The sequence below is a fragment of the Sceloporus undulatus genome, chromosome 6, assembly GCF_019175285.1.
Source record: "Sceloporus undulatus isolate JIND9_A2432 ecotype Alabama chromosome 6, SceUnd_v1.1, whole genome shotgun sequence".
NCBI classification, from domain to species: domain Eukaryota; kingdom Metazoa; phylum Chordata; class Lepidosauria; order Squamata; family Phrynosomatidae; genus Sceloporus; species Sceloporus undulatus.
In genome coordinates, this window is record NC_056527.1 from 155,017,023 (window position 1) to 155,031,135 (window position 14,113).

General features: G+C 41.4%; 1 protein-coding gene across 2 annotated transcripts in view; it reads left to right on the forward strand.

Annotated features, from left to right (window-relative positions):
- The first annotated feature begins 592 nt into the window (after positions 1 to 592).
- Positions 593 to 14,113, forward strand: part of NPTN (neuroplastin) — a 47,490-nt gene continuing 33,969 nt past the window's right edge. For both annotated transcript variants that reach the window (XM_042472512.1, XM_042472513.1), the window contains exon 1: positions 593 to 958. In XM_042472512.1, the coding sequence (XP_042328446.1) occupies positions 841 to 958 (118 nt within the window). In that variant the 5' untranslated portion in view covers positions 593 to 840. The remainder of the gene's footprint in view (positions 959 to 14,113) is intronic.

Sequence of the window (14,113 nt, forward strand, 5' to 3'; positions counted from 1 at the left end):
CCACACTGGAGAAATAACCCGCTTTGGCACCGCTTTAACTGCCCCGCCTCAGCGCCAGGGAATCCTGGGAAAGGCAGAGCTCTCCAACCGAGAGAGAAGAGTAAAACTACACTCCCCAGGATTCCCCAGCATTGAGCCAATGCAGTTAAAGCGGTGCCAAAGCGGGTTAAGTTCCTACAATGAGAGATTCTTCTCTCTCTCTCCTCCTCGCCCCCTCTCTCCATTTTATCTGGGCTTGGTCACGTGACGAGGAGGGTGAAGATTGTCGGGGCGGAGCTTTTTAAGGGGGCGGAGATTCATCGGGGGTCGTAACCTTTTAGGGGAGCTGCGTCGGAAGGGGGGGTCGTCAGGGGGCGGGGCTTTGTAAGGGGCGGAGCTAACTCGGGGCGGAGCTTTGTAAAGGGTGGTAGCTTTTTTGGGGGAGCTGTGTCTAGGGGTCGTCGGGGCGGAGCTGCGTCAGAGGCGGAGCTCCCTGCGTCAGGGGCGGGGCTTTTTAAAAGAGGAGCTGCGTCGGGGCGGAGCTAATTTGGGGCGGAGCTCTTAGGGGGCGGAGCTTTTTAAAAGGAGAGCTGCGTCGGGGGCGGAGCTGCGTCGGCATCTTCCCCTCTTCCTTTGCCGCACCAACCCTTGTCCCTTGTTTCTCGCGAGAAGCGGGGGCCCAGCTCTCGCGAGACTCCGGCGCTGCGGTAGAAGGAGCTCCTCCGCGGTTGCTCTGAGGAGAACGAAGGAGGAGACGGAGGCGTAAGAAGAGCGCGGGTCCCGGCGGCGGCGCCCCCTCCCTGCTCCCCTCGTCTCTCTGCGCCTCTCTCTCCCCTTCCTCTCCTCCTTCCTCCGCCCAGGATGCTGCTGCTGCTGCTGCTGAGGCGGCGGTGGGCTACCGGCCCTCTCCCCGCGGCCTTCTCGCTGCTCTTGGCCACCGCGGGGAGCCTGCTTCCGACGCCGAGCGCCGCGCAGAACGGTGAGCGGAAGGCGCTTTGGGGGGGCGGTGATTGACAGGGAAAGGGGCGGGGCTTAGCCCTGAGGAGGGAGGGGCGTTGGAGAAGGGTCTCTTGGGCTTACAAGCGTCCTCCATGCCAGCCTTCTGCCCCCAAATGTCCTCCATTTTCGAGCCAGGGCGACCAAAGCGTCCTCCTTTTCCAGCACCTGTCCTCCATTTCACCCCTCTGCCCTTGAGGAGTTCCCAGATGTCCTCCATTTCCCCAGCCAAGGGGACCAAGCGTCCTCATTTTGCAGCGCCTGTCCTCCATTCTAGCCTTCTGTCCTGGAGGAATTCCCAAATGTCCTCCATTTCTGAGCTAAGATGACCCGACGTCCTCTTTTCCCCAAGACCTGTCCTCCATTTCAGCGTTTTGCCCAGGATGAATACCCAAATGTCCTCCATTTTTGAGGCAGGGCGACAAAAAATCCTCCATTTCCAGCACCTGTCCTCCATTCTAGCCTCTTGTCCAGGAAGAATTCCCAAATGCCCTCCATTCAGAGCCAGAGTGACCCAAGTTCCACCTTTTTGCAGGACATGTCCTCCATTTCCACCTTCTCTTCGGGGGCCAATCCCCAAATGCCTTCCATTTCCATCGGGACTCAGAAGCATGGATTTGTATCTCTATGAATGTTTTTAGCTTTGGTTTGATCACGTCCTCCCTGAGGGCATGCTTCTGACTCATGCTCAGAATGGAGGACATTAGGGAATCCCTGCTGGAGAGAAGGAGGACATGTCCTGGAAAAGGAGGACGCATGGTCACTCTGCTGGGGGACTGTGTTCAAATCCTGACCCATCCAGTCCTCTCTTGGGAGAGTGACCTTGGGCCAGCTGCCTTCATTGCTTGAAGAGGAAAGGACTGGTCGTAATGGAGGGGATGAGGAGGAGGAGGAGCGCTGCAGTGGCTGGAAAGGCGCCGGGTTCAGATTCTGCCTGACTGAATGGTGACCTTGGCACAGTGGCAGTCACTGCCCCGCAATAATAGTCATAGTGTGGTTCTTGTTCGGGTCTTTTGCTTCACCGAATCAACTGGTTAGACTTAAAAGGTGGGGACAACTGGCCCTTGGTATCTGCTAGGGTTTGGTGCCTGGACCCCCACCCCCCCAAAAAATCTGGATGCTCAAGTCCTGTTATATACAATGGGATAGTAATAACAACAACAACCACAACAACATTTGTTTTTATCCCGCTCCTCCTTGCAACACAACCAGGGCGGTTTACAAGATTAAAACATGCATTCCCGTTCCCGCAATCCCACCATAGTAAAATGGGATCCCTTCTATAAAATGGCAGAATTGAGGTCTGCATTTCGGCACATATTATATTTGTGGGAGGGTATATTTCCAAGCCAGATGGTTGATAAAACAAAACAACCCCTTGATACAGATGTCTGGATATGGAGGTTTGATGGCAGAGGGAGGCTTGGGAAACAAGGCGGGGAGAAGTGCTGCAGTGGCTGGAAAGCTGGCCTCCGGGAGCCAGGTTCAGATTCTAGCTCGCTGGGTTGTGTCCTTGGTCCAGCCACCGTCCATCATAAGTATGATCGTAACTATAAGTATGCTTAGCCGCACCGTTAACTGTTGTGTTTAAAAATGTCCTTGGAAGAGGCATTCACATACTGCCCTTTATTAAGAGCCATTTAAAAAAATGTATTAAAACAATACTGAAATACTGGGTTGTTTTTAGGGCAGTGATGTACCTGGAGTTCGTTGAGGGTACTCAGATGCTGCGCATGGGCTGCCAACTGGTGTGGTTAGAAAATTGGGCTTGGATTTACACAGGGTTTAAGTTACCCCCCTCCCCCCCCAAAAAAAAACCACCACCCATTTTGCCACAAAAGCTTTCTGGATGACCTTGGGCCAGTTTTGGTTCCTGCATCCGCAGAAGTCAAATGATACTGATCTACTTTACAGTATTGCTGTGAGGACGGAGGTGGTGGGGGTGGAGGAATAAAAGGTGTATGGTGCCCAGAGTTTCAAAGAAGGGAATGAAAATGTGTTAAGGGGAAATACAGGGATGTGAGTACCAGGTAGGTGGAGGGGGAAGAAGATCTAGGGATGTTCAGACCATCTATAGTTGTAGGTCCAGGGATGTGAAACTAATCTATAGTTACAGATCCAGGGATGTTAAAGCAATCTATAGTTGTAGATCCAGGGATGTTAAAGCAATCTATAACTTAGATCCAGGGATGTTAAAGCAATCTATAGTTGTAGATCCAGGGATGTTAAAGCAATCTATAACTTAGATCCAGGGATGTTAAAGCAATCTATAACTGTTAGATCCAGGGATGTTAAAGCAATCTATAGTTGTAGATCCAGGGATGTTAAAGCAATCTATAACTGTTGGATCCAGGGATGTTAAAGTAATCTATAATTGTTAGATCCTGGGGTGTTAAAGCAGTCTATACAGTGGGACCTTGTTATTCGCTGGGGTTTGGTTCAAAGATCCCCCGTGGATAATAAAATCTGTGGATGCTCCAATCCCATTAAATATAATGGCATAGCAAAATGGTGTCCATTGTATCAAATGGCAAAATCAAGGTTTGCTTTTTGAATTTATACTTTTTTTGGGGGGGGGGTATTTTCAAGCCATGGATGCTTGAATCTGTGGATAAGGAGAGGCAACTGTAGTTGTAGATCCAAGGATGTCAAAGCAATCTATAGTTATATTGCACCAGCTTTTTAAAAAAATAGTTGTTGCTTCCCAATATGCTGCCTGTAGATAACAAGAGAGGTAAGAATATAGGGAGGGAGGGGCACGTTCCTTTCTGTGGAGAAATCCATGCTTGTAATTTCCATCCAATAAGCACCTGATAACCCTCCTGCAGCCTTTTGCTTTCCCTCTTCCTTAGCTCTTATTGCTTTTGAGTCATTTGAATGCAAAATTGGGAAGGCATAGCATTGGCTTATCTTTAGCCTGGTCTGTGTTCTAAGACAAAAGTGGCCTGTAGCTGCAAGCTTTGGCTACAGCTATGAGTTCCTCCTTCTTCAATGAGCCTCTGAGGGTGTGCTCCTCTGAATAGTGTGTGAGGTTCCTGCAGTAAAAGAACAACACCTCTGTCTGCCTACAACATCTGTTGGACATCTTTAAATGCTTTGTAATGCAGTGGCTTATTTTCCTCCTTTAGCAGCTAAAGAGATGGAAAAACCTGTTAATTTTTCTTTTCAGAGGGTTGCCAGAAGTCTAGCATGAATTTGTATCCATGGCACGATAGTTATGTGCCCATTCAGAAGAATAGACTGAAGAAAGGCAAGGCCAGCATATCTGTAGAAACTCCAGACATTCAACAGTTTTTGAGATGTTAGATTGAAGGGCTTCTGTATAAGTGGAATGTACTTAGGGGCAGTATCACATTTTAACACACCTTGATAAAATGGATATGTATTTATTATTGGTACAGAAATTCAGGATCATGTAGAATAATTAAAAGGACTATACAGTCATCCCTCTGTTTTTGCGTACTTGGGATCCGCGTCCCTCGCTTATGTGTGAGTGGCAAATGGAGTGGGATAAAATGGGGTTCCTGCCTGCGGGCACGCATTGCCATTCAAGCTAATGAGATTTGAATATTGGCGGTTTTTGTTTTCGTGGGGGGTCCAGAACGGATCCCCAACATCGGAGTGGCGACTGTAGTTCCTTGTGGGTAGAATTCAGAAAGATAGCTGTGTTAGTGTGGAATACCAATATGCAAAGGAATCTTGTATCTGAGGGAGTAAGTGTGAAGGCTTATACTACAACTTCTTTCACACAGTTAGTCTCAAAGGTGCTACAAGACCTCTGTGAATACTGATAAAAATTTCTTGTAGATTCTGGGGTAGTTTCCTGGTGTCAAATAACATCAGGTATAAAGTGAATTTTTATATAAATGAGTTTGTTTTGGGAGTTTTGTCTCTGTACTTAGCAATTTTTGCTTTGTGCATCATGTTAGAAGCTTGCTTTAAATTACCAGGGCTAGAAAAATTGAAAGTATCAAGAGAAAACATCTGCAGTACCTGAAAATAAATAATTGAAACTCTGAAATTGAGTATAGCATGCCAGATCCAAACTAGACTAAAGTAGCATTCTATAACCACTTAAGCCTCAGTTTTGGAAATGGGTATAGAAATGGCCATGATATTCAGTGGGAACTGGTTTCTTACATAACATCTTAACAGTTTGGTTGTTTTCTGCATCTGTCAGACATGCTGCCTGACAATAAAGATCTGGACATGTTTTATAATTACCTATTATTTTGAAGCATCCATTGTTTATGACTGTCCTTTTTGCTTAGCTGAAATAAGATGCTCAGTCTTCTTGTATTTGGGTTAAATGATTCATATGCCTCTAGGCTTTGCTATACAGTGATGGTATTGAATCTGTTGAGATGAAATCAAGTACTGCTGTTGCTTGATGCATCTATATCCCTCCTTTTCCCATTATTACAACTCAAGATACCTGACAAACTAATACATATATAGTAAAAAAAAAACACTCACAAAGGGCTAAACTGGATTTCTGCAAACATTATTTCTGTTCTATTGAGGTGAGAGCAAGAAAGACAGTATTGTGAAGATGGCATGAGGCTTGAGCAACTCTCATAGTAACATGATTAAAAACATGCACTTTGTGTGACACAAATCTTATAATGTTGGTGTTAAAAGAATATGAAGTGTTCATATTTTTTGCCATTGAGAGCCACAATAGTGTAGTGTTTGACCACTGGACTACAATCTGACCAGGGTTCAATCCCCACTTAGCCATGGAAATGCACTGGGTGACCTTGGGCAAGATATTCTCTCTAATAATAATAATAATAATAATAATAATAATAATAATAATAATTTATTTGTATCCCTCCCAATCAAAAAGGAATCCGGACAACTTAATCCTCAGAGGAAGGTAAAGGCAACCCTCCTCTGAACAAATTTTGCCAAGAAAACCCCATGATACAGTTGATATAAATCAGAAATGACCTGAAGGCACAAACAAATGGTTATTAGAATAAAAATGTATACTTACACAAGAATGGCTGTATCAGAAGCAGAGTTTAGACTGGTTAGTTTGTTCCTCCCCCCCATAGAAATTATGCTGTGATTTTTGCCTCAAAAAAAGCTGCCTATTACAGGCCTTTTGCAATGTATTCTTGATATCACATATGTTAGTGCCAGTTAAAATAAAGAAAGGTTGATTATCATGATCCATGTTGTGAAAACGTCTTACAGTGGGCCCTTGATATCCACTGAGATATGGTTCCAGGACCCCCAGTGGACACCAAAATCCGTGGATGCTCAGGTCTCATTATGTACAATGGCCGAGTAAAATGATGTCCTTATATAAAATGGCAAAATCAAGGTTTGCCTATTGGAATATTATAAGTATTTTCAATCCGTGGATGCTTGAATCCGTGGATAAAACATCGGTGGATAAGGAAGGCTTGACAGTATTTGGTTTATTTTAACATGCTTTACATGGGACTGCCCCTGAAAGCAATTTGGAAACCACACTTGGCAAAAATGCTGCTACCAGGATCAGCTGTCTGTGATGGTCTTAAGAGTGATGATGAAATGCATTGGTTGCATGGTTATTTCAGGGCTGAATTCAAGCAAAAGACCTTGGCTTAAAAGCCCTAAATGATCTGGGGCCTGGATGTCTGAGAAATTCATCTCCTTTTACAGGTCATGCACTGCATTATAGCATGACTTAGAGCCTTCTCTGTAATGACATCCTGTTCTGGTATCAGTGTCTCATCCTGATATCAGTGTCTCATTCAGACATGTCTGGTTACACTGGCACATATAAGTGGTCAATTAATATTACTGGGTCCTGGTATATACTTGTTTCTTTCTTCTAATATTGTTACTGCTTTGTTAGATGCCTTTTTCCTTATAATGTTTTGTTGTGATTTATTTTAATGTTATTCCCATCCTGGGTATAAATAGTTAAAGACTAATAATTTCAAAGGTCACAGAAAAGTGATGAGAGGGCATGCTTTGAAAGTGTTGGTTTTTCCTCTCACCCTACTGAATGGTTGCTAAGATTGGAACATAGCAAAATGAGAATGTATGGAAGGTCCAAGAAAACTTTCATAACCTGCCCTCTCCCCACACTGAATAGTATTGGAAGGCAGTAAATTTACTAGGGCAGATTGCCAGAAGAGGGAGCTGCCGTCCTGCATATAGGTGCCATCTATACCATTTGGCTGGAGGGCATTTGTTAGGCAAAATAACTTGCTCTTAGGTTTCCATTTGTCCCCTAGGTTATATTGCCAGCACTAATGGTACAAGATGGGTTACTGCATATACTTATGAATAAGTCTAGAAATTTTAGTCAAATCAACACAAAAAACTGTGTTGAATTATCCACAAGTCAATATAAAGTAATTTGTATCAAAAGTAACCATCTCTTTCTCTGAGCAGAGTGCAAAAGGTGAGATATTGGTCTTTCCCAGGGGACTCCTCCACAGTGCCTCTTTGGCACTTCTCCTGAAAAGAATGCCAGGAGAGTAAATGTGTGCATTTTCTTAACCCTCCCACGCCTGGTCATCTCAACACACATCACACAGCCACCATTCACCATAGTTCCCTCCTCACCCATCCAGGCTTTAGAGTGAGCACAGATAGTTATGTCTACCACAATCTTGCAAGTTCTTTGGCATTACTTTCCTTTGTTTCATCCTTTACATCCATCGTTACATCTCCCTAAGTTTTACCCTGGACTTATCCATGGGCCATTTAAAAATCAGTGATTTTTTTTTTGTCCCCAAACCTGTCCTTGACTTATACATAAGATTGAGTATACAATTTCTAGAAGCTGCAAACATGGTAATAATAAGCGATTGTAGGAGTTGTAGTTCTAAACTGTGTGGGGGAAGAGAATTCTTCATCCCTGTTCTGAACAACTTCATGAGTGGGTTCACGAAAAACCCTCACACTAGACAAATTGAGCTTTCTCATATTCTTTGGCAACAGTTGCATACCTCCTTATGCTGACATAATCTCAGTGAAATGGAAAGGATTATTGGACCCTTTCTATTTCCCATAATTGTGTGCCTGCATAAAATTGCATAACTGTATTGCAGAGGGGCCAGTGTCAGATGCTGAAGTCTGGGGGGGGGGGGTGTTGTGCCCATGGTGAGCAGTGCTGAAAGATTAGTGTTCATATTTTTGCCTTTGGCAGTCATATTCAAATGATCTTGACTGTAGTCTTATGATTCTAGTTAGAAAATAACCCATTAAATCCTTTATTTTTATCCTTCTCGTACGTAGTTTCCATTAGATTGCACTGATCCAGATAAATGTAAATCGCACCATTTTAGAACTTTGCTAGAATCTTGGAAAGTTAATATTATTACTTAGTGATTAGAATGTATTTGGCAGTTTGGTATGACGAACAATTTGTTCAACTATTCTGTTCTTAAGATCCAGCATACTTTTTGTTGTTTTAAAAGGCCTTAGTGGAATAAACAGAACGTAGAAACAACGGTTCACTCATTGTTCTTGGATTATTGGCACAGTGTTTTAGATCTGTTTGCTATACGATGATAGTGCTTTTAATTAAAAATCAAGCACTTCCCATCATGCTGTGTTGAATGGCAGTGAATTGTATAAGCAACTGTCTCTTCTAGGAATCTCTTCAAGATCTGGTGACATCTCTCAAAGAGTTTCCTATTACAGGGAAAAGCAGTAAGATACAGGTTGAGTATCTTTTTTTCCAAAATGCTTGGGATCACAAGTGTTTCAGGGTTTTCAAATTTTGGAATATTTGCATATACAGTACATAATGAGATATCTTGGAGATGGATCTGAACATGAAATTCATTTGTTTCATAGACACCTTATACACATAGCCTGAAAGTAATTTTATATACTATTTTAAAATAGTCAACCTGCAGTATTTACAATGTGTGTAAAAAAAAGAACGATGATTGTATTCACTGGTGCTAATGTGACTCTTTCCAAACTGGCTGACTCAGTTCAGATATGATGTCAAACAGCCATGTTGATTTAGCATGTTGTCAGACTATGGTTACTGTAATATGAAAACAAACAAACGCTAGTTTACAGTTGGTCCTCAAACCAGAATTAACAATGCTTTGTAATGTTATTCTTTGATGTGATGCTTAAACTCCCAAACAACTGTTTATTGCATCACCTCCAGATACATGGAAAATCAGATCTAATTTACACTGTAATTTAAGCCCCTATATGAAATGTGTGTTAAATATTCCAAGTAAGGAAATCATGCTTTTACACTCTGGTTAGTGCAAACTATGGGCTTAGTATGATGTCTGAAATGAGCCATTATAATTGGGATCTTGCTGTGAAGTATAAAGAAGTCCAGGCAAAATGCCAAGAAAGATAACATATGTACAAAAAGTAAGTATGACAAATATGATGATGAGTAAGAGCTATATTTGTAAAAAGAGAAAGCTCAGTGGACTATAACTGGTCTATAAATATATTTTAGTTTAACAGCCCAAATTAAGAAAGGGAATTACTTGGTCTCAGAAGTTGGTGGGAGTGGAAAGGAGCAAGGGTTGCAGGGCATGGAAAGAAGTCATTGAGATGAACATCTAAGAAGCCTTTAAAACAAAAGAGATAGAATTGGCGTCTCCAGGATCCAGTTGTTGAAAAGCAATAGTTTTGATAAAAAATAAATCAGAATCTTACAGAAGTATGGAATAATAAATAATAAGTATGGAATGGCATATTTTTCTTCAGAAAACAGTAGGAAGAAAAAATGTGTGTGCATCTTCCATTGTGGCTTTAATAAATGCTTAAAATGGGTTGGCAGTCATCTTTTTTAGTAAATGGTTTATAACAAGAGTGGCAAATATATAGTTTTCCACCATCTTCTGGAAAATGAAGATTATTAATCACATTGTTTTAATGTTCCCTTATATATGATAAACAGGGTATCTTCTCATTCTACCCTTCATGCAACTTAGAATTTTTATTTCTGGTCACTACTACCTCTTTCAGTTATTTGGGGACATTGTACTGTTGCCAGGTTGACAGCTCCTATGGCCATATTCTGATATTAAACTAACTATTTAGAATGATAAGAATGACCTTAAGTAAGCCTTGGGCTCTGGTACTTGCACATCTCCTGCAAGTACCAGAGCCCATGACATAGACTTCAGAAATTTGGTTCTGTTTTTACATAATCACAGCTTGCATTGTTAACAGAATACCAGCTGTGGCTAATGTTATTACAGTTTGTTTTAAAGTAACTACACCCGTCCCTCCACATTTGCAGCTTTGACTTTTGCAGATTTGATTATTCATGGATTTTATTAATATGTTCTCTCTAGGAATATCTAGGTCCTCCAGCACAACTGAAAGACCTAGAATCCAAGAGAGAACACTCCAGTAGGCATTTGTAGCTCCTCCAGTGCAATTCCTGTTCAGTGTCTGGCAGATGTTGACCAGAGTTGCTCTGGAGGACATAGAGATTTTTAGAGAGGTGTTCTTTCGGGTAAAAACATAATGTTTATGTTATTTGCTGTTGTTCCACGTTCATGGGGGTCCTGTGCCCCTAACCCCAGAAAATATGGATGTCTTTCTGAAGGACTTGGTATTATTCTGTAGTTATTATGGGCCAGGCTTGACCCTCCAAACTCAGATGCTTGCTTTCTGCTCTAATTCTGCAAGTAGAAAGCAGTTGGATTGCTGGAGGTACCCAGTGACGGATGAGTCATAGGGCTGAGAGAAAGAAAAGAAGAACAGGAAGAACTGGATGAGTGTGAGGAAGAGAGAACTGGGAAAGAATGTGTTGTGAAACTGACCTTCCCAATTCCCAGAATATAGTGCTAGACTTATTACCTTTAAGGAAAAGTTACCTAGACCTGATCTCTTGCCACCACAGAATGAGATAAAAAGGAAATGGAGAACTGCAGCTATGGCAATTCTTTCTATACCCTTGGTATCATGTAGATATCAGCATGTTGGGGACAAGACTGAGCCAGGCATGACAGAGTTTCTCAAAGTTGCCACCACCAGAGGATTGGTGCTACTGCAGAAGAGTCACCTCATGCCAGCAGGGCAACCCAGGAAGATTTAGTGGCCAATGATCTCAACAAAACCCCTCTGAACAAGCATTGCAAAACTACCAGAGGTGCATTACCGCTGTCCAGGTCCAAATATAGATAATGTATTAAATGGGATCTTGGAGGGTTGTTCATACCCTATGATATCCCTGTCTTTTAAAAAAGGTTTTAATCACGTGCCCTGGTGTATATAGGAGGCAAATTCGCCATGTTCCTTAACCCATTTTATGACCAAGAAAGGTTTTTTTCCCCCCTACTGGGAAATAAATCAGAAGTCAGCTTCTAGATTATTGTGTGGATGGGGAAATGGGCCTCCTTTGGGCTTAAAATAGCTTGAGAGGGGCATGGCAGAATTGCCTCTCACAATTGCATCTTTATACCATCAGTGAGTTTAGTCTCCATTAGAATTAAAGCTTTGCTTTAGACACATATGTCATAAAGATATGGTCTTTATTTCTGCTTAGACATACAATTAAGCCTCCTTCCTAAAAGTAAGATTCTGAGATCTGCCTTTTCCAAAGATCTGTTTTTGGCCATTGCAGTAATGTACAAAAAACTAACAAAACAGCTATATAGTGCAATACAGACTTCTGAAAAGTTGTGTCTCATAAGGTACACACAATTGCCTTTTTGCAATGGTCAAACTTGTTAGATTGCTGTGACTATGCTTGCAAACGGTGCTTGCCTGACTTCTTAGTTGTCATTTGAGTATTGAATTGAAGTAAGATAGTACTTAAGATACATCTACCAGACCTAAATAGTCTAGAGTTTGTAATATTTAAGTTATCCTGCTGTTTACTAGTGAAAAATAAATTGCTCTTTTCTGGTTCTCATCTTAGAAGTCAGGCAAGCACAGTTGGTGATCCATCAAGTCTTATTACTGCTTCTCCTTACCAAACATACTGTAAAACATTTTTTGCTGTTTTTTCTTTCTAAAGATTATGTAAGTGTTACATAATACCAGTCAAAATACCGTATCTACTTTAATTCAGTAGGACCTATGGCTAGGTAAGTGTATATAGCATTGCATCCCTGAGTCATATACCCGGCTGACTAAAATTATGCTTTCTGTGGGTGGCACAGTCCTCTTCCAGCATTTTGCAGTTCTTCTGCATTTCTAGTTCATTTTCTTGAATGTATGTGATGTACACCCATGCAGCTCAATAGCCAGCTATTATTTCTAATCACACCACCACTAAGTCTTCCAGTACATGCAAAAGAATCCAGACAGGAAATTATTTTATCCTGGGTTCCTGAGTAAGCTATAACAGGTTACCTTGGTGGGCCTGCTGTGCAGAGAATTGCAGGTGCATACCAGTTTGGAGATATAATATAGCTTGTTTTCTGTTGCTCCAGAGAATAGGACCTGGAGTAATGGATTCAAACTAGAGGAAAGGAGATTCCACCTCAGTATTAGGAAGAACTTTCTGACAGAGCTGTTCGACAGTGGAATACACTCCCTTGAAATGTGATGGAGTTCCCTTCTTTGGAAGTTTTTATAACCCCCCCCCCAAAAAAAATCTGTAAATTAAATTAACCTTCATTTAGGGACAAACCTGAACGTGCTATAACTGTTTGTCAATGTAGGCAAACAATTCTCAGTACAGTATATGTCAGTATAGTTATGTTTGTTAGTACCAAAGCTAAAACTTAAAGAGATGAGAGAGACTGATAAATATGACCAGAACAGAACTCACTTCTTAAAATGTTTCAGCTCCCTGCTACCTAGTAAGGGGTGTATACAGCAGAACTGAATTGCATTAATATTAAGGTTATGCATATTTTAACAGCTTCCGCAGAACTGACTAGGAGTGGCTCAGCATGATAGTATAGCCACACAGGGTTGTATTATGTTTCCACAATATTAAAGCTATCCAGTAAGATGATTCCTTTAAGTGACATTATTTATTTACTATGAGCCTTGCTGGATAGAAATTGTGAACCACAATTAGAACATGAATGCAGGGCTTCGCATACTTGTTGAGCTTCTTCTCGACTGTTTTTATGCCTACTTAAAACTCATTAGTCCTAAACAAATGATTTACCTCTTACATTTAGCAACACCTTGGGTAAAAGTTGAATGTTTAATTTCTCTTAATGTAGTGGTAGTGAGAAACTGAATCACAGTTTATCTTTGAATCTATACAATGTCTACAATGTGGTTATGTTTGACAAGTAAGTAAATGATGTTAGAGGAAACTTTCCGCCTTGGGTCCTTCTTAGGAAGAAACTTGGGATAAAAATCAAATAAATAAATAAATATTCATTTGGATTTTAAAAAATAATTCTGATATTAAGGAAAGGAAAGCATCTGGTTTCAGATTATCTTGGAACACATTACTCCACATATATAATTCTGATTTTGTGATGTCCATCCAAATACAAACATACATATATATACTGTATATAAAAATCCAGAAGCTTTGCCTTCCATTTGTTGGGTATTAATGCTTTTCTTGTGATCAAGATAATGATTGTTAAACTGATTTACCTTGCAGTGCACAAGTAATGCACATAAAAAAAACCCACATGGCTAGTGAACTTTTCTCAGTAAACCTTTGTCTGTTTTTACATTTCCAGTAGTTACATTGTATTTTATAAATATTTTTCTAAAATTTAAGATACCATAGGAACTTTCCCTTACGTGGGGGATCCATTCTGGATCCACCCCCCGTGTAAGAGGAATTCCGCATATGCTCACGCCCCAAGGATCACCACTTTGAGTATCACTAGTTTACCTTGGATCAAACATTGATCAGAACGGAGAGTGGAGTCAAGAAATCAGAAGAAGACTAGGAATGGGAAGGGCAGCCGTGAAAGAACGAAACAAGATCCTAAAGTGTAAAGACATACAACTGATTACTAAAGGCAGAGTCATCCAAGCTATGGTATCCCTCATCACCATGTACAGATGTGGGAGCCAGACAGTGAAAAAAGTCAACAGAAAGAAGATCAACTCATTTGAGATGTGGTACTGGAGAAGAGTGCTGAGGATATCGTGGATGGCCAAAAAGGCAAACAAATGGGTCCTTGAACAGATCAAGCTTGAACTCTTCCCTGGAAGCAAAGATGTTTAAATTGAGGCTGCCGTACTTTGGCCACATCATGAG